A 22,861-nucleotide genomic window follows, 5' to 3' on the forward strand; every position below is an offset into this window, starting at 1 on the left:
CCTTCGGGGGCCCAGGGACTCATGGCTGCAAGGATAACCAAGACCCACACCTAGATTCACTAAATAAGTATTTGCTCTGGAGCTCTGGCCCCGGGGTGGCTGCACCCAGGTAGGTCAGGAGCCCCAGCCCAGGGGAAGGAGTATATGTCTTCTGGAGCCCTGCAGAGGGTTCCCAGGCGAGGCTGCCCACCCAGAGCGCTGGTCTCTAGCGTCAGCGTGACAATGCAGAACAGGTTGACGTTGGCGTTGTAGACAGTGAACTCCACAAACACAGCTCTGGTCAAGGCGTCCAGCCAGGTGTTGTCAAAGAGATAGCGGAGAATTCTGCAGGAAAGAGTGGCATTGGGGCATTGCTATCCTGCAGGGGCTCCATGTCCCGGCAGCCCCTTGACTGAGGCCAGTACTTCCTGTCTCAACTTCTCCCTCTGTTTCTGCTCTGCTCCCTGGGCCACCAGGCCAACAGAGCTGCTGCTGGGAGTGGTCACATTTTGTAGCCCACGCTGTGATATGGTGGCACTCCTCATCTCCTGGCCATCAGAGCAGAGATTCTCAAAGTGTAGTGCCCACACCAGCAGCATCAGCATCACCTGGGAGCTTGTTGGAAATACAGATTTTCAGGCCCGCCCTAGACCTGCTGAGTCAGACACTCTCAGGGGAGCCCAGAATGCGTGTTTTGATGAGCCCGCCAGGATTTGGATTTTTTTTTTTTTTTTTTTTTTGAGACAGAGTCTTGAACTGTCGCCCAGACTGGAGTGCAGTGGTGCGATCTCGGCTCACTGTAAGCTCTGCCTCCTGGGTTCACGCCATTCTCCTGCCTCAGCCTCCCGAGTAGCTGGGACTACAGGTGCCTGCCACGGCACCCGGCTAATTTTTTGTATTTTTAGTAGAGGCGGGGTTTCACCGTGTTAGCCAGGATAGTCTCGATCTCCTGACTTCGTGATCCGCCCGCCTCGGCCTCCCAAAGTGCTGGGATTACAGGCGTGAGCCACCGCGCCCAGCCTTGGATGCTTTTTACGGTTTGAGAGCCATGGTGTTAGAAGAATCATAGTCCGGGTGCGGTGGCTCACATCTGTAATCCCAGCAGTTTGGGAGGCTGAGGCAGGTGGATCACCTGAGGTCAGGAGTTTGAAACCAGCCTGGCCAACATGGTGAAACCCCGTCTCCACTAAAAATACAAAAATACAAAAATTAGCCAGGCGTGACCGGGTGCGGTGGCTCACGCCTGTAATCTCAGCACTTTGGGAGGCTGAGGTGGGTGGATTATCTGAGGTCAGGACATCGAGACCAGCCTGAACAACATGGTGAAATTCCGTCTCTACTAAAAATACAAAAATTCGCTGGGCATGGTGGCGCATGCCTGTAATCCCAGCTTCTCAGGAGGCTGAGATGGGAATTGTTTGAACCAGGGTGGCAGAGGTTACAGTGAGCCGATATCATGCCACTGCACCTCAACCTGGGTGACAGAGCGAGACTCTGTCTCAAAAAAAAAAAAAAAAGAAAAAGAAAAAATTAGCTGTAGTGGTGTATGCCTGTAATCCCAGCTACTCAGGAGGCTGAGGCATGAAAATTGCTTGAGGCTGAGACAGGAGAATCATTTGAATCCAGGAGGCAGAGGTTGCCATGAGTCAAGATCATGCCACTACACTCCAGCCTGGGTGATAGTGTGAGACTGTCTCAAAAGAAGAAAAAAGGGCCGGGCATGGTGGCTCACACCTGTAATCTCATCACTTTGGGAGGCTGAGGCAGGCAGATCACCTGAGGTCAGGAGTTTGAGATCAACCTGGCTAACATGGTGAAACACTGTCTCTACTAAAAATACAAAAAATTTAGCCAGGCATGGTGGCACATGCCTGTATTCTCAGCTACTCAGGAGGCTGGGGCAGGAGAATTGCTTGAACCTGGGAGGTGGAGGTTGCAGTGAGCTGAGATCACATCAATGCACTCCAGCCCGGGCAACAGAGCAAGACTCTGTCTCCGAAAAAAAAAAAAAAAAAAAAAAGAAATAAAGAAAAAGAAAAAAAGGAGGCTGGGCTGATGGCTAATGCTTGTAATCCCAGCACTTTGGCATGCTGAGGTGGACGGATCACCTGAGGTCAGGAGTTCAAGACCAGCCTGGCCAACATGGTGAAACTCCACCTCTACTAAAAATACAAAAATTAGCTGGGTGTGGTGGCGTGCACCTGTAATTCCAGCTACTCAGGAGGTTGAGGCAGGAGAATCACTTGAGCCCAGAAGGAGAGGTGGCAGTGAGCTGAGATCACGCCATTGCACTCCAGCCTGGGCAACAAGAGCAAGACTCTGTCTCAAAAATAAATAAATAAATAAATAAATAAATAAATAAATAAATAAAAAAGAATCATATAAAACATCAGGGGCTTAGGCAAGCAGCTCCCATGAGCTCCCGGAGATCTGTCAGCCTGGTGTGGTGGAAAGAGCACATGCCCTGAAGGTGGTGGAGGGACCTGGGTTCAAATCTTGGCTGCCTCCTGGACAAGCTAATAACTTCTCCAGGCCTTGGTTTCCTCATCTGCCATGGTGTGGTTTTTTGTGTTTATGAGACAGGGTATTGCTCTGTTGCTCAGAATGGGGTGCAATGGCAATCATCTCTCACTGCATCCTCCACCTCCCAGGCTCATGTGATCCTCCCACCTCAGCCTCCCAAGCTGCTGGGACCACAGGTGCGTATCCCCATGCCCAGGTAATTTGTTATCTTTTTAAGAGGCAGAATCTCAGTATGTTGTCCAGGCTGGTCTCAAATTCCTGGGCTCAAGCAATCCCCCTGTGTCAGCCTCCCAAAGTGCTGGAATTATAGGTGTGAGCCACTGTGCCCGGCTCTACAACGGTGTTAACACCAGTGCCTTCAGATCATTTAGAGAACATGGAGGGATGTGTGTGCATGTGTGTGTGTGTGTTGTGTGTGTGTAGTAATGATAGTTGTTATTACTTCCAGTAATAATGATGGGCCTGTAATATGCTGTGTCCCCAGTGGGTCTGCATCCTGCTTGGTACATAGCAGCAGACAGAGAGAGAATATCTTTTTTTTTTTTTTTCCGAGACAGAGTTTCGCTCTTGTTGCCCAGGCTGGAGTGCAATGGCGCAACCTCGGTTCACTGCAACCTCTGCCTCCCGTATTCAAGCGATTCTCCTGCCTCAGCCTCCTGAGTAGCTGGGATTACAGGCACCCGCCACTAATTTTTTGTATTTTTAGTAGAGATGGGGTTTCTCCATGTTGGCCATACTGGTCTCGAACTCCTGACCTCAGGTGCTCCTTCTGCCTTGGCCTCTCAGAGAGCTGAGATTACAGGCATGATCACTGCACCCAGCCACCAGAGAGAGAATATCTGCAGTCATTCCAATTAGCAGGAAAAATGCCTCTTATTCTGAAATAGACTATTCCTGGCCTTTCCTTAACCCCAGGAGACCCTGTTTGTAGACAGAGTAACAGGCTGCACCATCATAAACCACCTTGGTGCAATGATCATACAAGGGAGGAAACTGAGGTTCACACGGGTCTGCTAATTTGCTTGGGCTACACAGCTAAAAGGAGCAGTGCCAGGGTTTCAAATCTAGGTCTCTTGTCTCAAGGGCATGTTGAGTCAGTCTTCACGGACCCTGAGCATCCCTGCACGTTCTTACTGGGTATTCTAGGAATGCAAGGCCGTGGCTGTGCTTTAGCCAAGTCACTTCTTAGGGCTGTATTTGCAGTGTGCAACCTTGTGGGATGAGGTGATGCCTTCCTTTGGACAAAGAGTAGGCTTCTTTCTGCTGTTGTAAAAGCATCAAATGCCCCCAGGCTCTGTATTGCAGGCACATGCAGGCATCTTTCATGGCCCTTTGTGGGCAACTGACTCAGACCAGTGTAATGTTCTGCTATGACTTTTGCCGTAACAAAATCCTTTGTCTCTGACCCAGGAATATTGCGTATTCTGCCAGCATCCATGAAACAGTTAACAGGCTAGCTTGTTGGCTTACAAGTAGGGTAAAACCTCAGATTTTGCGTAATTCTTGACAGATCCTTAACTAATTCCCTCTTGCCTAAGGGTGGACTGCTTTGAGTGGTAGTGAGCTCCCCATCTCTGGCCTGGCTCTAGCAGAAGCAACCAGGCTGTGAATGCTAGAGAGAGACTTTCCTTCCAATTCTGAGATGGCTTAGTTCCCAGGGACCTGAAAACACAACCTGCATGATTCTGCATCCTACAAGCCCTCCCACAAGGACCTGAATGAACTTGGCTCAGCCCTGTTTGGAAGACTACATTCCCCAAGCAGATGTGGACTCTAGCAAAAGACTTTACTCAGCTACAAATGAATCAAGTCAACCTTACCTTGACGTGCTTTGGCGATCAGTCCCCAAGGGGACCACGTAGCCTCCTCCCCGGTACACAGTGAGTTTGCCCCAGATGGGATACCCTTGACGTTGGTCCTGGCTCTGGTACTGCCAAGCCTGGGGAAAGCTACTGCCATTACTGAGGGCGGTGGCATTCCAGCCTTCCCCATAGTCTGCCAGGTCTTCAGCATCCAGGGAATATGGTGCACGGCATCCGTTGAGAGATGCCTGCAGCTGCTGGGCAAGAGGGCAAGAGCTTTCCCGGACACTCACTTGACGAATCTGGGCACTGCCAACCAGCTTGGAGTTCCCATCAGTGATAAAGCCTAAAAAGAAAAACAAGGTGGGTAAATCTAGCAGTCAAAATAATCTTAACACATTCCAAGCTCCCTGGCCTGAGGCTAATGTGAAATTCAGCATACCCATTATAGAGACAGCCCAGAGAAGTTTATCACCAACTATAGGCTACATTTATCCAAATAACCTCACCATCTCTCCTACTGGAATCTACTGTGCTTCCGCACAACTTCTCTTAGGGAATGGAACCTGCCACCCCGTCATCCACCTGGACGTGCCTGTGCCCTTTCTCCTCAATCCTCCATCCCACTGGTCACCACATCCTATCCATCCTACTTTTTCCATGTCTTATGTGCCCATCCCCTTCTCTCCATCACCACTGTCCCTGGTCCCTGCACCAGCCCTCATCCTGTGTCCTCAGCATCCTAACTTGCCACCTCCTCCACCTCTTTTTTTTTTTTTGAGACAGAGTTTTGCTCTTGTTGCCTAGGCTAGAGTGCAATGGCATGATCTTGGCTCACTGCAACCTTTGCCTCCTGATTCAAGCAACTGTCCTGCCTCCGCCTCCTGAGTAGCTGGGATTACAGGCACATGCCACCATGCCCAGCTAATTTTTTGTATTTTTATTAGAGATAGGGTTTCTCCATGTTGGCCAGGCTGGTCTCGGACTCCTGACCTTGGGTGATCCACTCACCTCGGCCTCCCAAAGTGCTGGGATTACAGGTGTGAGCCACCGCACCCGGCCAACTTGCCCACCCTTTACTCCAACTTCCACATGCTTCCAGAGTGATCCTTCTATACCACAGATTTATGCCATAGCCTCATGTAGAAATTCAATGGCACCTCATTTCCTCAAGGATGAGATACACGCTCCTGAGATCCTTCATGATCTGGCCCGTTCATCTCTCCTGCTTTGCTTCTCACTGATCCTTAACTCACATCCTACACGAGAGTCACACTCAACACACTGTGGTTCCAAGAACACGCATCCCATGGCAAGAGGCTGGGCTTTTCTTGTATTGTTCATTCTGCCTGGTGCACTGTTTTTGCCTAGCTGGTTCAAGCTCTGTTATCACTCACTTAGGAGGTTCTCCACTCTGCATCGGGGGAAGGGAAGGTGGAGAGTCCCCCCTTGGGCACACCCAGACTTCTGAGTCCCTCCTTCATAGCATCTGGTCCTGTGGTTATTGATTGGTTTTCTCTCTTCCTTCCTCCCTTCCTTCCTTCCCTCCTTCCTTCCTCTCTCTTTCTTTCCTTCCTTCCTTCCTTCCCTCCCTTCTTTCCTCCCTTCCTTCCCTTCCCTCCCTCCTTCCTTCCTTCTCTCTCTCTCTCTTTCTTTCTTGACAGTTTCACTCTTGTCACCCAGGCTGGAGTGCAAGGGCACAATCTCAACTCACTACAATCTCCGCTTCTCAGGTTCAAGCGATTCTCCTGCCTCAGCCTCCTGAGTAGCTGGGACTACAGGCACGTGCAAACACACTCAGCTAATTTTGTATTTTTAGTAGAGATGGGATTTCACCACGTTGGCCAGGCTGGTCTCAAACTCCTGACCTCACGTGATCCACCTGTCTTGGCCTCCCAAAGTGCTGGGATTACAGCTGCGAGCCACCACGCCTGGGGTTTTACTGGTTTTCTTTTCTTTTCCCTCCCTCCCTCCCTCCGTCCCTTCCTTCCTTCCTCTCTCTCTCTCTCTTTCTTTCTTTCATGGAGTCTCACTTCTTCACCCAGGCTGGAGTGCAATGGCGTGATCTTAGCTCACCGCAACCTCTGCCTCCCAGGTTCAAGCAATTCTCCTGCCCCAGCCTCCCAAGTAGCTGTGTTTACAGGCACGTGACAACACACCTAGCTAATTTTTGTAGTTTTAGTAGAGACGGGGTTTCACCAGGTTGGCCAGGCTGGTCTCAAACTCCTGACCTCAAGTGATCTGCCCGCCTCGGCCTCCCAAAGTGCTGGGATTATAGGCGTAAGCCACTGCACCTGGCCTCTTTTTTTTTTTTTTTTTTTTTTAAGACAGAGTCTTGCTCTGTCTCTCAGGCTGGAGTGCAGTGGTGCAATTTTGGCTCACTGCAGGCTCTGCCTCCTGGGCTTAAGCAATCCTCCCATCTCAGCCTCCTGAGTTGCAGGGACTATAGGCATGAGGCATCACATCCAGCTAATTTTTGTATTTTTCAAAGAGGCAGGGTCTTGCCATGTTGCCAGCCTGGTCTCGAATTCCTGGCCTCAAGCAATCCTCCCGCCTCAGCCTCCCAAAGTACTAGGATTACAGGTGTAAGCCACCACACTTGGCCTGGTTTTCTTATGAGGCTGATGCTGACAGTGCCCCACGTCTGTTCCTAGCCAGAAGAAGGCACAAGGAGGCTGACACAGCCCCAGGGCTGCAGGACTTACCTGGGGGGTGACCATACAGGTTGCTCACGAGGGTGGTGTTGGCTCACTCGAAGAACTCTCGGAAGCCGAGCACACCTGAAAAGCCCCTGGTGAAGCTGTGCTGGAGGTGTCTGTTGAGGTGGTAGGCGCTGGGGTCCCTCTGCCCATAGGCCACCAGCAGTAGCAACCACAGGAAGCCCAAGTATGCTGGGGAGGGAGGCACAGTCCCTGGTCAGGCAGGATCCACGACTCCCACCCAGTCCAAGTCAGGAAATGGAAAGGCCTCCTAGACCAGCCCCTTGCCCCTGTGGTGACAATGGAACCAATCTTTATAGAGGCGGCGGAGAGGAGTAAAGTCACAGACCATGGGATCTCCTGCCTGGGTCCAAATCCCAGCTCTGCCACATCTCATCCAGGCGCCCTTCACAGGTGAGTCTATCTTTCCATGCCTCTCTCTCCCCATCTATGAAATGGGAATAACCATTCTGTGATGAGGGGATCAGTTAATATTAGAAAGTACTGGCCGAGAGTGGTCGCTTATGCCTGTAATCCCAGCACTTTGGATCACTTGAGGCCAGGAGTTCAAGACCAGCCTGGCCAACGTAGTGAAACCCTGTTTCTACTAAAAATACAAAAATGAGCCGGGCATTGTGGTGCATGCCTGTAATCCCAGCTACTCAGGAGGCTGAGGCAGAAGAATCACTTGAACCTGGGAGACGGATGTTGCAGTGAGCTGAGATCATGCCACAGCACTTCAGCCTGGGTGACAGAACAAGACTCCATCTCACAAAAAAAAAAAAAAAAAAAAAATTAGAAATCACATAAAACAGTGTCTGCAGGCCGGGCATGGTGGCTCACACCTGTAATACCAGCACTTTGGGAGGCCAAGACGGGTAGATCGCCTGAGGTCAGAAGTTCGTGACCAGCCTGGCCAACATGGTGAAACCCCGCCTCTACTAAAAATGCAAAAATTAGCCGGGTATGGTGGTGCACGCCTGTAGTCCCAGCTACCTGGGAGGCTGAGGCAGGAGAATTGCTCGAACCCAGGAGGCAGAGGTTGCAGTGAGCTGAGATCGTGCCACTGCACTCCAGCCTGGGTGACAGAGCGAGACTCCATCTCACAAAAAAACATAGAAAAACAAAAAACAAAAAAAGAGTGTCTGCTACATTAAGCATTTCTTAAATAGAATTTTTAAAAATGGGGCATTTGCCACGTTGCATGGCTGAGGGTACGGTGGTGAAGACAAACACGTTCCTGCCCTCATGGTGCTCACCTGTCTTGTTGGAGACAGGTGAGTGTGACGTAGAGGATCCTTTAGGTGCAGATATTTAGTGTGGGAGGGTGGACATCACAATAACATGAGGGATCAGGTTCTTAGTGAACCAGAACCTCTGGTTCCTGGGCCTGGGAATCTGCATTCCAAGACGCTCCCCTCTCCCTGCAACCACCTCAGAAGACTTGAACAGACGCCAATGAGTAGGACACTTTGGGGGCATGCACTACATGCTCTCTCCAAGGTCCACAGTGGCACTGAATCCCAGTGGCCCACCTAAAACCCACCTGTCAGGTACCCTCTGTTGGCTTCCTTCCCTCTCTGCTGCCCTTTCTCCTCCAACCAGTGCTTTCCAGGACTACCTCCCAAATCAGCTACTTGCACCCAAATCTGCTCTGGGAAATCCAGACTCAGAGGCTCCCTGAGGTGTGAAGGCTTTTGACCAGCTGGGCCGGGGAAGCCACGCTGCAGACACAGTGTTTAGGCTGAGATTTAAAGAATACGAGGAATTAGGCCAGGCCCAGTGGCTCACGCATGTAATCCCAGCACTTTAGGAGGCCAAGGAGGGCAGATCACTTGAGGTCAGGAGTTCAAGATCTGCCTGACCATCATGGCAAAACCCTGTCTCTACCAAAAAAACAAAAATTATCTGGGCATGGTGGTGTGCGTTTCTGGTCCCAGCTGCTCCGGAGGCTGAGGCAGGAGAATCGCTTGAACCCAGGAGGCGGAGGTTGCAGTGAGCCGGGATTGTGCCACTGCACTCCAGTCTGAATGACAGAGTAAAATTGTATCTTAAAAAATAAAATAAAAAATTTAAAAATCTTAGGCCAGGCGTGGTGGCTTATGCCTGTAATCCCAGCACTTTGGGAGGCGGAGGCGAGTGGATCACCTGAGGTCGGGAGTTTGAGACCAGCCTGACCAACATGGAGAAATCCCATCTCTACCAAAAAAAATACAAAATTAGCTGGGCATGGTGGCGCATGCCTGTACTCCCAGCTACTTGGGAGGCTGAGGAAGGAGAATTGCCTGAACCCGGGAGGCGGAGGTTGCATTGAGGTGAGATCGTGCCATTGCACTCCAGCTCAGGCAACAAGAGCAAAACTCTGTCTCAAAAAAAAAAAAAAAAAATTAAAAATCTTTAAAAAGGCCGAGCATGGTGGCTCATGCCTGTAATTCCAGCATTTTGGGAGGTCAAAGCAGGCAGATCACCTGAGGCCAGGAGTTCGAGACCAGCCTGGCCAACATGGTAAAACCCTGTCTCTATTAAAAATACAAAATTTAGCCGGGTATCGTGGTGCACGCTTGTAATCCCAGCTGCTCAGGAGGCTGAGGCGAGAGAATGGCTTGAACCCCGGAGGCAGAGGTTGCAGTGAGCCGAGATCGTGCCACTGCACTCCAGCCTAGGTGACCGAGTGAGACTCTGTTTCCAAAAAAAAAATAAACAAATAAATAAATAAGAATAAGAGGAATTAGGCAGAAGAAAAGCTGGGGAGGAGGAGTGAGCAGACTCCAGGCCGATGAGATGGAACTGCCTGGGCAGAAGCCTGGGGTGGGGACAGGGTGCAGGTCGCAGGTGCTATAGAAGCCAATGTGAGGACAACGTGGGTCATGGGAGCCGGGAGCGGGCACTTGAAGCGGGTAGAGCCACAGGAGCCGGTTTGAGTTTTGTCGTAAGGGTCATGAGAGGCGACCGAAGGATTTTAATTGTAGGGGAGAAGCTGGAGTGTGCTGATACCCAGAGAAACTGAGGCCCAAAAGACAAGCGGGACTTATCAAAAATAGCACCGTAAGGGTGTCTGTCTGTTTCAGGCTGTGCTGAGAGCCAGCGAGTGGGAAGGATGCCTACCCAGGATTTCTCTGATGAGGGCAAATGCTTTCTGTTCCTTGAGGTGGGTGGTTTTCATCTTCTCAATGGCAGTGGTGAGAGGTGGCTGGTAGACATCCCTGCTGCTGTTTCTTCGTGCTCGGAACAAGGCATAGGGGTCTGTGGAGGGAAGGACACCAGGACAGCCCCCAGGTGGGCAGAGGAGGACAGGCTCTGCATTTGCAACCATAGGCCCCTCTCTCACCTGCTGCAATGGGCTCTGCGTTCCTCTTCCTTGGGAGTCGTTTCCCAACTCTACCCTCCACACCTCTGTCCATGTTCTCCCAGGGCCTAGAGTCCCACGCCTCCTCCATCTGGAGGACTCTCCATAGGGAAAGCACAGAGGTGTCTTCCCCTCCCTGAAATCTTTCTGGCCCCTGCACTGCCTTCCCCGACACTCCAAAACTGATGGATTCGAGGATGAGGGTGACAAATATCTCAGAGTCCTCTCATGTCTGTTACCTAGTATCTTCATTTTTTAAAATTTAGCTTTAATTTTAATTTTTTTTTTTGAGACACGTTTTCACTCTGTTGCCCAGGCTGGAGTGCAGTGGTACAATCTCGGGTCACTGCAACCTCCACCTCCCGGGTTCAAGCAATTCCCCTGCCCCAGCCTCCCGAGTAGCTGGGATTACAGGTACGTGCCATCATGCCTGGCTAATTTTTGTATTTTTAGTAGAGACAGGGTTTCGGCATGTTTGCCACTCTGGTCTCGAACTCCTGATCTCAAGTGATCTGCCTGCCTCGGCCTCCCAAAGTGCTGTGATTACAGGCATGAGTCATCGTGTCCAGCCTCATCAATTTAAATTAAATTTTTAAATTTTTATTTATTTTTCATTTTAAGGCCAGGCATGGCGGCTCAAGCCTGTAATCCCAGCACTTCGGGAGGCTGAGGCAGGCGGATCGCCTGAGGTCAGGAGTTCGAGACCATCCTGACCAACATGGTGAAACCCCATCTCTACTAAAAATACAAAAATTAGCCATACGTGGTGGTGCACGCCTGTAATCCCAGCTACTCAGGAGGCTGAGACAGGAGAATCACTTGAACCCAGGAGGTGGAGGTTGCAGGTGAGAGAAGAGAGACGGATCCTCTCATACTGCTTTATATTGTTTTATACTCAGAAAAGGAAAGAGAAGCGAAACTAAAGGCAGGTAGCCTGGCGCCTAAGAACTAGACCCGAAACCAAGGAACCAGACCCGAAACCAGGCCTGGGCCTGCCTGACCTAAGCCTGGTAGTTAAAGATCGACCCCTGACCTAACAGGTTATGTTATCTATAGATTCCAGACCTTATATGGAAAGGCATTGTAAAAATCCCTGTCCTGTTCTGTTTCGTTCTGATTACCGGTGCATGCAGCCCCCAGTCACGTACCCCGTTTGCTCAATCGATCAGGACCCTCTCACGCGGACCCCCTTAGAGTTGTAAGCCCTTAAAAGGGACAGGAATTGCTTACTTGGGGAGCACGGCTCTTGAGACAGGAGTCTTGCCGATGCTCCCGGCCGAATGAACCCCTTCCTTCTTTAACTCAGTGTCTGAGGAGTTTTGTCTGCGGCTCGTCCTGCTACACAGGGAGCCGAGACCATACCACTGCACTCCAGCCTGGGTGACAGAGCCAGGCTTTGTCTCAAAAAAAAAATTTTTTTAACAAAAAAAATTTAAAAAATAAAAATAAAATGTTTTTCATTTTACTTGTTTTGTAGAGATGCAGTCTTGCTGTGTTGCCCAGGCTGGAGTACAGAGGTGCAATCACAGCTCACTGAAGCCTTGACCTCCTCGGGCTCAGGCAGTCCTCCCACATCAGCCTCTCGAGTAGCTGGGTTTGCATGCATGCACCACCATGCCAGGCTATTTTTTTGTATTTTTGGTAGAGAAGGGATTTCCCCATGTTGCCCAGGCTAGTCTCAAACTCCTGAATTCAAGTAATCTGCCCACCTCAGTCTCCCAAAGTGCTGGGACTACAGGCATGAGCCACTGGGCCTCCTGTTCTTTCAAAACCGTCTGCGCACGGTGGCTCACGCCTGTCATCTTAGCACTTTAGGAGGCCAAGGCGGGCGGATCACTTGAGGTCAGAAGTTTGAGACCAGCCTGACCAACATGGCAAAACCCCGTCTTTACTAAAAATACAAAAAATAGCCGGGCGTGGTGGTGGGTGCCTGTAATCCCAGCTACTTGGGAGGCTGAGGCAGGAAAATCGCTTGAACCCGGGAAGTGGAGGTTGTAGTGAGCCGAGATCACGTCACTGCACTCCAGCCTGAGCAACAGAGCAAGACTCCATCTCTCTCTCACACACACACACAAATCATAAAACAGATCATCATTCTCATATGTAAAGCCCTTCCACATCCCAGCCTTCCCCAGCTCCTATAAGACCCTGACAACCTGTTGCCCACCCCCTCTACTCTTATCTCTAACCATTCTCCCCCACACCCAACTCACCATGCTCCAGACACACTGTCAATGGTTGCTATAAAATGGCTGCAATAAAACGACACCACTGTCCCACCTCGCGGCCTTTGCAGGTGCTGAGTGTGCAGTCCTTCCCTTCCCCCGTTCTCAGCAGAGAGGTTAGGCACCACCGCAGCAGAGAGGCCTGCCCTCTCTTGATCTTCCCCACCCCTATTTCTTACCATAATTCACACTTATATGTCTCCTTGTGCATTTACCTGGTTGATGCCATCTCCCCAGATGGGCTGTTCATTCCAAAGGCAGCAACCTGTACCCTGCAGTCGGTGCTGTGTTGGCAGGGACTGGGGTTGGAAGTGGGGATTGACTTTAAATGGGCAACAAAGAACCTTTTGGGGTGATGAAGCTCTTCTAAATGTGAATTGCAGTGATGGTTACATAACCCTATACATTTACTGAAATCAACAAATTGTGCACTTACAATGGGTGAATTTTATGTAAATTATATTCCCAAGCCATCACAAGGCCTGGCCTGCAGCCAGTGCTCCCTGAGGACTTGCCAAAGGGGTGACTGAATGAATATTTAATGGTCTGGAGGCTAGCATCTCTGTGGAGAATTGAGAAGATTTTAATGGACCTCTCAGATCTGCAAATCTAAAACGCTGTCCTGGAATGGAAGAATACAGGCCCTGAAGAGGTAGCCGCACTGCACTGTGAGGCCCGTGCATGGCATTTGGTTTGTTTGTTTCTATTTTATTTTCCCTGAAAGGCAAGACCATTGCCTCAATGATTCCACATTGATTCAGTTTTATTTGCATGTTTGTTTTGTCATTACTGTCACCACCCTTGGGAATTTTGGTTGGGAAGTGAGAAGTCAGGCTGGGAGGATGGGGACTGGCCAGTGGCCTCCTAGAGCAGGGGTGAGTGTGGCCGTATTCCAACAAACCTCTATTTACAAAAACAGGCAGCAGGAGACATGTGGCCCCCTAGCTGTAGTTTGCAGAGCTTTGTCCTAAAATTCTAATTTGCGGCCACTTTTTGTAGCCTCGTGTAAACTGATTCTTGTTTTAGTTTCTGTTCTAAAGCCCAGGGCCCTGAGTCTCGGAGAAGAAAGCTGCTTGCTTGGAATTACACAGAGAAGGACCGCCCATGTGGACAGCTATGTCCCTGAGGCAACTCTTCTAGCTGGCAGGTCATACTTGGGTGTCATGGAGAAATGCCAGGGAACGAACAAACACAGATACTCAGGAGACAATGGAGTCACTTTTTTCCTGGCTCTTTTGGGGATGGCTCACAAACTGGGGGTGAAAAGCTGATGAGGAACAAAGGTCTGGGGAGCTGGCCCAAGGCCCAGGACCCCGGACAGGCTGCACTCTGCAGGGCTCACTGAGCCTCATCAGGGCCACAGCTGGCCAGACCCTGCCTCCAGCCACCAAGGCACATTACCTGGGCCCAACAGATGTCCTGGCAGCGGGGCCACAGTATCCTCCTCATCGTCCACTCTCTTCAAGACCAGTGCAAAGAAAGCAGCAAATCCCAGCACCTGAAAAATACCCAGGGAGGTCCTCGAACCCACTCTGGTAACTCTCAACCCCTCATCTGCGAGCATGTGGGGCTTGGGGCCACGTTTGTATGTTGGGGAGGGCCCTATGTTTTGGGGGAATGCAGCTCCCTTCTGCAGAGATGGGAGGTGGTCATGAAGCTGGACCGCAAGGCCTTGGCTCGCAGACCAGACGGGGAACTGGCCAGTCCTAGAACTCCCCTGAGCCTTCCCACCTACTACCGCTCACCTGTCTGAGGGGTCTCTGATCTCTCTGCAAGGAGAATTGCTCTCCCCATGGGCTTTCAGCACAGGGATCCTGCCCCACCCTGCTCCTTCCCTTTCCTCCAGTATTAAGTAATGCGCTCAGGTGCAGGGTCTTAGCTGCAAGGCCTCAGCCACGTGATCTCTGCGCCTGCTCCGCACAAACACAGGAGGATCCTGTGGTTCACTTGGGGAGCAGAAAGGCTCAAGACGCAGCCCTGTTCTTAGTATCCTGCGAGCCTAGTGTTGAAGGGAGGTGTTGGATGTTTTTTGAGTCTTATGGTAAAGGCTGTTCAGGGAAGAACGGGGGACGAGAGGGGATTTGGCAAAGTCCCATAGGTGTAAAGATGAGCTTTGTTTTTTTTGAGATGGAGTCTTGCTCTATTGCCCCAGCAGGAATGCAATGGCATGATCTAGGCTCACTGCAACCTCTGCCTTCTGGGTTTAAGTGATTCTCCTGCCTTAGGCTCCCTAGTAGCTGGGATTATAGGCACCCAACACCACGCTTGACTAATTTTGTAATTTCTTTCTCTCTTTTTTTTTTGAGATGGAGTTTTGCTCTTGTTGCCCAGGCTGGAGTGCAATGGTGCAATCTCGGCTCACTGCAACCTCTGCCTCCCGGGTTCAAGTGATTCTCCTGCTTCAGCCTCCTGAGTAGCTGGGATTAGCTGCGATTACAGGCATGCACCACCACACCTGGCTAACTTTGTATTTTTAGTAGAGACAGGGTTTCTCCATGTTGGTTAGGCTGGTCTTGAACTCCTGACCTCAAGTGATCCACATACCTCAGCCTCCCAAAGTGCTGGGATTACAGGCGTGAGCCACCGCGCCCAACCAAGATTTGCTTTAAATATCTCCTCCTTTCTGTGGCTTCCCCTACACCCCAACCCAGTATCTCTTACCCTTAGGGGTTCCCCAGGGATTGCCCACTGCCCGACTCCTTCCAAGGGAAACTGTGCACCTTGCCTCCTCTGCTCTACGCCTGGATTTAGGATTTCTTTCTTTATTTTTTTCTTTCCACCATCCCAGGCTGACAGATCACCACGAGCTGGTCTCATGGGAGCTGCCTGACCAAGGATTTTTTTTTTTTTTTTTTTTTTTTTTGAGACAGGGTCTTGCTCTGTCGCCCAGGCTGGAGTTCAGTGGCGCAATCGCAACTCACTGCAGCCTCAAACTCCTGGACTCAAGCGATCCTACCACCTCAACCTCCCAAAATACTAGGATTACCGGCATTGAGCCACCATGCCGAGCCAGAATTTCTTTGACTCTTAACATGTTCTTTTGCGTAATTTTACATCTCAGGAATAGGAGTGTAGCTTCTAACTCAGGCACACATATAATGACTTGGTGTTTTTTCCAAAGGGAAAATTCCTTTAAATTGCTGTCTTTTCCCTTGCAAGCAGACTCAGAAAAAAAAAAATGAATAACAAGCTACATAAATTGTTGTCTTGTCTCAAGATCAAATGGATGTTAACAATGAGGAAATAGGGTCTTATTTATACATATATATGTATACCCTAGGGCAAGGGTAACCTCGGGTGATATGATAGGGCTATTTTTCCTGCCCTGGGCCTGCCCAGAGGGGGTGCTCCAGGTCCATTTCTTGAATAAATAAATAAAGGAATGAAAGCCCAGGGACTAGACTGCTGGCGGTAGGGAAGGGATGGGTGGAGGGGAGGAGGGCGGGTGCCTGAGGCAGGGTCCTGACCTTCAGGGGCTGGGTGACGAACACGCTCTCCACGAAGGAGACAGCCATGGAGATGAGCCACCTGAGGGAGCTGGCCCTCCCGTAGTGCAGGCCGTAGAGCATGGTGAAGAAGGCCGCCACGCCACTGGTGGCCGCTACCAGGAGCCAGCCCACCAGGATGCACCACCAGGGCAGGCCTTGTGGGGGTTTGTTCACCCAAAGAGCGCTGCAAAGGAGGTGGACAGACATAGTTAGGGTGGCCACACCCCCAGGCAATCTCAAGGTCAAACCCCACTCTACTCTGATCAGCATGACCTTGGCCAAGCTCCTGGACCTCTCAGATCCTCTGTTTCCTTCTCTGTAATCTATACCTATCTCAAAGGTCTATGCCATAGTCTGTGGAGTAAAAGCAGTTACACTTTTTCAGTGCTTAGTAGGGGCAAGTCCCCGCACTAAATGCTACACACAGATTTGCTCTGTTATTGCTCAGGGCAAGCCTAGAAGGCAGATACCATAGAATTTTGTTTTAAGTTTTCTCGGCCGGGCGCAGTGACTCATGCTGGTAATCCCAGTACTTTGGGAGGCCAAGGAGGGTGGACCACAAGGTCAGGAGTTCGAGACCAGCCTGGCCAACATGGCGAAACCCCGTCTTTACTAAAAATACAAAAATTAGCCGGGCGTGGTGGCGGGCACCTGTAATCCCAGCTACTTGGGAGGCTGAGGCAGGAGAATTGCTTGAACCCAGTAGGTGGAGGTTGCAGTGAGCCGAGATCGTGCCATTGCACTCCAGCCTGGGCAACAAGAGCAAGACTCTGTCTCAAAAAAAAGAAAGAAAATTCTCATCATACAAAAATTAGTAAGCACAGTGAACACCCAGGTGTTTATCAGCTGGCAACCACTATCACCCCTTGTCACACTTATTTCATCTGCCCCCCAGCCCTGTTTTGTTTTTGTTTTTGGCTGGAAAATTTCAACATAAATTCCAGACATAATACAAAATAATTCCTAGTCACTTCAGAAAGCATCTCAAAAGTGGCCATTTTTGCCAGGCGTGGTGGCTCACGCCTGTAATCCCAGCACTTTGGGAGGCTGAGGCAGGTGGATCACTTGAGGTCAGGAGTTCGAGACCAGCCTGGCCAACGTGGTGAAACCCCATCTCTACCACGAATACAAAATTTAGCTGGGTGTGGTGGTGGGCGCCTGTAATCTCAGCTATTCGGGTAAGGCTGAGGCAGGAGACTCACTTGAACCCGGGAGGCAGAGGTTGCAGTGAGCCGAGATCACGCCACTGCATTCCATCCTGGGTGACAGAGCAAGACTCTGTTTCAAAAAAAAAAAAAAAGGCAATTTTCTTACTGAATTACGATGCTGTTTTCACACAACAAAATTAACAGTAATTTTTAAATGTCATCTAGTAACCTGTCTATATTCAAAGTTCACTGGTTATCTTAAAAAATGCATTTTGTTTTAAGTTTGAATCAAGAGATAGGCATCATCATTCCCATTTTACAGATCAGGAAACTAAGCCTGAGAAGTTGAGGAGCCGGGCCAAGAGTGAAGTGCACAGATGGGAAACAGCCCACAGGAACACTGTTGTGAGTGTAACGTGCGGTACAAAGGGCCCTGAATGCCTTCCAGCAAAAAGACCTGTTCAAACCCGGCCTCCCTGAATGTGTGCAGGAATCCTGCATTGTTTCTGCCCGGTGAGGTCTGGGTGGACATCCTTCCAAGATTGTTCAGAATGCCCTTTCTAGAGGGCCCCAGGCTGGGGCAGCCAGGCACCCACTCAGCGCTGAGGGAAGTGGATTACCTGGCATTGCAGGGGCCCAGGTGCCCGGCTGTACCCCCAGGCCGCCCTTCAGGGTCTGCAGCTGCCTGAGGGCCCGGGCATGGCTGTGGGGCTGAGGGAAGCCTCGGGGCCCCACCAGCCGCAGCTTTTGCTCCACGTGTTCCAGCTGAAGGTACAGACACTGCCTGTAGGCGCTGTCCTTCCAGGGGCCACTCCGTGCCGCCTTGGGCTTGGGACACTGTGATTTCTCTGGAGGACAAAGGAGAAAGCGATCAGCTTGTGCTGAGTCACAGAGCAAACCAGCTGCAATACAAACAACAGCCAGGTGGGGCAGCATGTGCAGGTGGTCCCAGCTACTCGGGAGACTGAGGCAGGAGGATCGCTGGAGCCCAGGAGGGCGAGGCTGCAGTGAGCTATGATGGCGCCACTTCACTCCAGCCAGGGCAACAAAGCCAGATCCTGTCTCCAAACAAAACAAACAAACCTCCCCCCACAAAACACAACAGTAATAGTACCAGCTTCTGAGTACGAAATGCTTGCTATGTGCCAAGCCCTGAGAAATCTGAGGTTCAAAGAGACGGAGTAAGGTTTTAGGGTCACACAGCCAGTTAGGATTCGATGTTTCTCTTTTAGATTTTTATCAGAGTCATTCTTCAAATTTCCCTACACATGAAGAGAACAGAGGAGAATCCCATACTCATCACTCCAGCTACAACAATGACCAACATTTGGCCAATCTTGTCTCATCTCTTTTCTTCTCCTGGAGCTTTTTTTTTTTTTTTTTTTTTTTTTGCAGTGAAGTCTCACTCTGTCTCCCCAGCTGGAGTGCAGTGGTGTTATCTCAGCTCACTGCAACCTCCACTTCCTGGGTTCTAGAAGCAGTTCTCTTCCCTCAGCCTCCTGAGTAGCTGGGACTACAGGCGCACGCCACCACGCCCAGCTAATTTTTGTATTTTTAGTAGAGAGATGGGGTTTCACCATGTTGGCCAGGTTGGTTCTAAACTCCCGACCTCAGGTGATCCGCCCGCCCCGGCCTCCCAAAAGTGCTGGGATTACAGGCGTGAGCCACAGTGCCCGCCCTCACCCCCCTGACTCCCCCACCTCCTGGGCCCAGAGTATTTTAAAGCAAATACTTTAATATGGTAAGACTTGAATTTAAACCCTGTTTTGTCTAGTGCCAAATATAGTGTAATCCTGTCCCTTTTTTTTTTTTTTTTTTTTTTTTTGTTGAGACGGAGTTTTGCTCTTGTCGTCCAGGCTGGAGTGCAGTGGCGCAATCTCAGCTCACTACAACCTCCGCCTCCCAGGTTCCAGCGATTCTCCTGCCTCAGCCTCCTGAGTAACTGGGATTACAGGCACCCGCCACCATGCCCAGCTAATTTTTTTTTTTGTATTTTTAGTAGAGACGGATTTTTACCATGTTGGCCAGGCTGGTCTTGAACTCCTGACCTCAGGGGATCGGCCAGCCTCAGTCTCCCAAAGTGCTGGGATCACAGGCATGAGCCATCACGCCTGGCCAATATAGTGTAATCCTTAATCTTGTGTTTTTAGCTTTTTAAAAAATTATGAAACGTCTCAAACATATAAACTTAGAGCAAACGATGAGATGAAGCCACACAGCGACACAGCGTCAAAATGATCAAAATGACGGAGCAAGACTCCGTCTCAAAAAAAAAAAAAAAAAAAAAAAGAAGAAATGCAGTTATAATCTTGTATCTTCCCTTCACCTACAGGACAAGCTTCTCTAACTGTACTTAGCATCTCCAAGGCAGAACACTATCCCACCTGGAGGTTGCCTTGAGAGACAGCAGTCCATCTGCAACCCAAAGAACGCCTCCGACGAAACTGTCTCTCATCTTGAGAGTTTCAGCCACTTTTACAGGCTAGCCCTGCCCAGGAAGGTGCCAGCTGGACCTCCTGGTAGATAATTCTAATTCACTGAAGTGCATTACGCCGACCCCCACTGGCTTGCTTCCTCTCCTCCCTGCCATTCATGCCAAGTCTCCTTTTAAAATCCCTGCTTTCTGCCTCAGAGGTGTAGTGATATCCTTAAGTCAGGAAGCCTGTACTTCTTCCCCTAAGCTAGCTTTGGAATAAAAAGTTACTTCTCTCTCTCTCTCCACCCACCGACCTCAATCTCTTTTTGACACAGGGTCTAACTCCGTCCCACAGGCTGGAGTACAGTGGCGTGATCTTGGCTCACTGCAACCTCTGCCTCCTGGGCTCAAGTGATCTTCTCACCTCAGCTTCCCAAGTAGCTGGGGCTACAGGCACATGCCACCATGCCCAGCTAAAAAAGTCACTTTTTTTTTTTTTTTTGAGACAGAGTCTCACTCTGTCGCCCAGGCTGGAGTGCAGTGGTGCGATCTCAGCTCACTGCAAGCACCGCCTCCCAGGTTCACGCCATTCTCCTGGGACAGCCTCCCTAGTAGCTGGGTCTACAGGCACCCGCCACCACACCGGGGTAATTTTTTGTATTTTTAGTAGAGACGGGGATTCACCGTGTTAGTCAGGATGGTCTCGATCTCCTGACCTCGTGATCCGCCCGCCTTGGACTCCCAAAGTGCTGGGATTACAGGCGTGAGCCACCGCGCCCGGTCAAGAGTCACTTTTTAAATACCAGATCTCACTCTGATTAATTGGACTCTGCAAATGGCAAGCAACTAAACCTGCATTTTGGTTACAGCCAGGTATACGCATCTCCAGCCCTGACTCAGATAAGGTTAGGGTGTTGGGTAAATGGCTATGGTGAGGTCAACTCCTACCTTCCTCTGACTCACAGCCTCCTCCCTCACCCTCCTGACTGGGCTCCCTCACTGAAGCCTCAGCTGAAGATTCCAAGTCAACACTTTATTTTGCAAGGCTTCTGCTAATGTTTCTCAAAGATAACATCACTGCCAATCATAACACCACTTACTGTATACCTGCTTTGTGTCAGGCTGGGATCTAAATACTTTACATGTCTTACAATCTTATTCAGCCCTCACAATAAGCCAACGAGCTTGGTGGATCAATACCCCTATTTTATATTTTTTTTACTTTGAGACACGGTCTCACCCTGTCACCCAGGCTGGAATGCAGTGGTGCAACCTTGGCTCACCGCAACCTCTGCCTCCCAGGCTCAGGCAGTCCTCCTATCTCAGCCTCTCAAGTAGCTAGAATTACAGGTATGTGCCACCACGCCCAGCTAATTTTTAACACCCCCCCTTTTTTTTTTTTTGAGACAGGAGTCTTGCTCTGTCACCCAGGTTGGAGTGCAGTGGTGCAATCTCAGATCACTGCAACCTCCACCTCCCAGGTTCAAGTGATTCTCCTGCCTCACCTCCCAGGTTCAAGTGACTCTCCTGCCTCAGCCTCCCGAGTAGCTGGGACTACAGGCGTGTGCCACCACACGCAGCTAATTTTTTTATTTTTAGTAGAGATGGGGTTTTGTCATGTTGACCAGGCTGGTCTTGAACTCCTGACCCCAGGTGATCTGCCCACCTCGGCCTCCCAAAGTGTTGGGATTACAAGCGTGAGCCACCACGCCCAGCCAACACCTCTATTTTCTAAGGGAAGAAATGAAGTCTCAGAGAGGTTGAGCAACTTGTTTAAAGTTGCACTGCTGCTACTGCAGCTGGGAGATCCCAAGGTTCTGGCCGACTCCAGAGTTCATGTTCTTAAGGTCCAGTGTGTCCAGCTGTGAATGCTAAAACTCCCAAACTCAAAGTCAAGGATCTAGTGGAAGCAGGGATGACCTCCATAAGCAGCCCAAACCCAGCTCTCTGGGGCAAATTCTTTTTTTTTTTTTCTTTTTTTTTTGAGATGGAGTCTTGCTCTGTCACCCAGGCTGGGGTGGAGTGATGTGATCTCAGCTCACTGCTGACTACACCTCCCAGGTTTAAGCGATTCTCTGCCTCAGCCTCTTGAGTAGCTGGGACTACAGGGGCAAGTAACTCTATCAGGGGTGGGGCCAAGAATTATGAATTCAAATTGCTTATTCTATAAACCATACTTTCGTGTTCTAAACAAGGTTTAGATAGTGGCCACCCTTGTGTATTAAAAATGGTAGCATTCTAAACCCACATAACTGTCCACCATGTTCCACAGAATATTTCCGTCACTGTAGAAAGTTCTATTGGATGGCACTGCTCTAAATGGGAAGATGGACAGGAAAGGGGCATGAAGGGAACCAGGAGACTAGTTGAAACCGGAATAATATGCCATACATACATTTGTTTAATGAAAACAAAACATTGTTACTGGGTTCTAGCTGGATATTGTTGCAAAAACCTCTGAATTTGAGATCTTTTATCTCTGTCAAACAGATTAAGGAATGTTAGAGAGGCATTAAAGACATAGTCGCACCAAACTGAGACTTTCTCCCTTTTTTTTAGAGCTAGGGTCTTGCTCTGTCACCCAAGCTGGGGTGCAGTGGCACCTGTAACCTCAAACCAGTTTGCTGTAACCTCAAACTCAAAAAAAAGACTCAAGGGATCCTCCCACCTCAGCCTTCCAAATAGCTGGGACTACAGGTGCCCATTGAGAAGGAGTCTTGCTCTGTTGCCCAGGCTGGAGTGCAGTGGTGCGATCTTGGCTCACTGCAACCTCCACCTCCCGGGTTCAAGTGATTCTCCTGCCTCAGCCTCCCAAGTAACTGGGATTACAGATGTGCACCACCACGCCCAGCTAATTTTTGTATTTTTAGTAGAGATGAGGTTTCACCATGTTGGTCAGGCTGGTCTCGAACTCCTGACCTCAAGTGATCTGCCCACCTTGGTCTCCCAAAGTGCTGGGAATACAGGCATGAGCCACCGTGCTTGGCTAACACCTGGTTAATTTTTAAACTCTTTGTACAGACAGGGTCTCCCTATGTTGCCAACGCCGGTTTCGAACTCCTGGCCTCAAGCAATCCTCCCGCCTCAGCCTCTTAAAGTGCTGGGATTAGAGGCGTGAGCCAGTGCTCCCAGCCATTTGCTTAATTAGGAGGATTGAAAACGAATAGAGAAAGGAATAACTTTTCCAGTCTGCAATTCCATGTTCTTTAATGGTTTTTGCTGCCCTGACCGTGAT

The 22,861-nt window shown here is 50.1% G+C and overlaps 1 protein-coding gene across 1 annotated transcript in view; it reads right to left on the reverse strand.

Moving 5' to 3' along the window:
* The window catches only part of LOC454266 (polycystin-1-like protein 2), a 101,201-nt gene that overhangs the window by 22,562 nt on the left and 55,778 nt on the right, over positions 1-22,861 (reverse strand). The window contains 7 exon segments of the mRNA XM_054668490.2: positions 191-324; positions 4,323-4,650; positions 7,010-7,195; positions 10,109-10,246; positions 13,976-14,072; positions 16,042-16,251; positions 17,835-18,058. Of these exon segments, the coding sequence (XP_054524465.2) occupies positions 191-324; positions 4,323-4,650; positions 7,010-7,195; positions 10,109-10,246; positions 13,976-14,072; positions 16,042-16,251; positions 17,835-18,058 (1,317 nt within the window).

Source organism: Pan troglodytes, chromosome 18 (genome assembly GCF_028858775.2).
Source record: "Pan troglodytes isolate AG18354 chromosome 18, NHGRI_mPanTro3-v2.0_pri, whole genome shotgun sequence".
NCBI lineage: Eukaryota > Metazoa > Chordata > Mammalia > Primates > Hominidae > Pan > Pan troglodytes.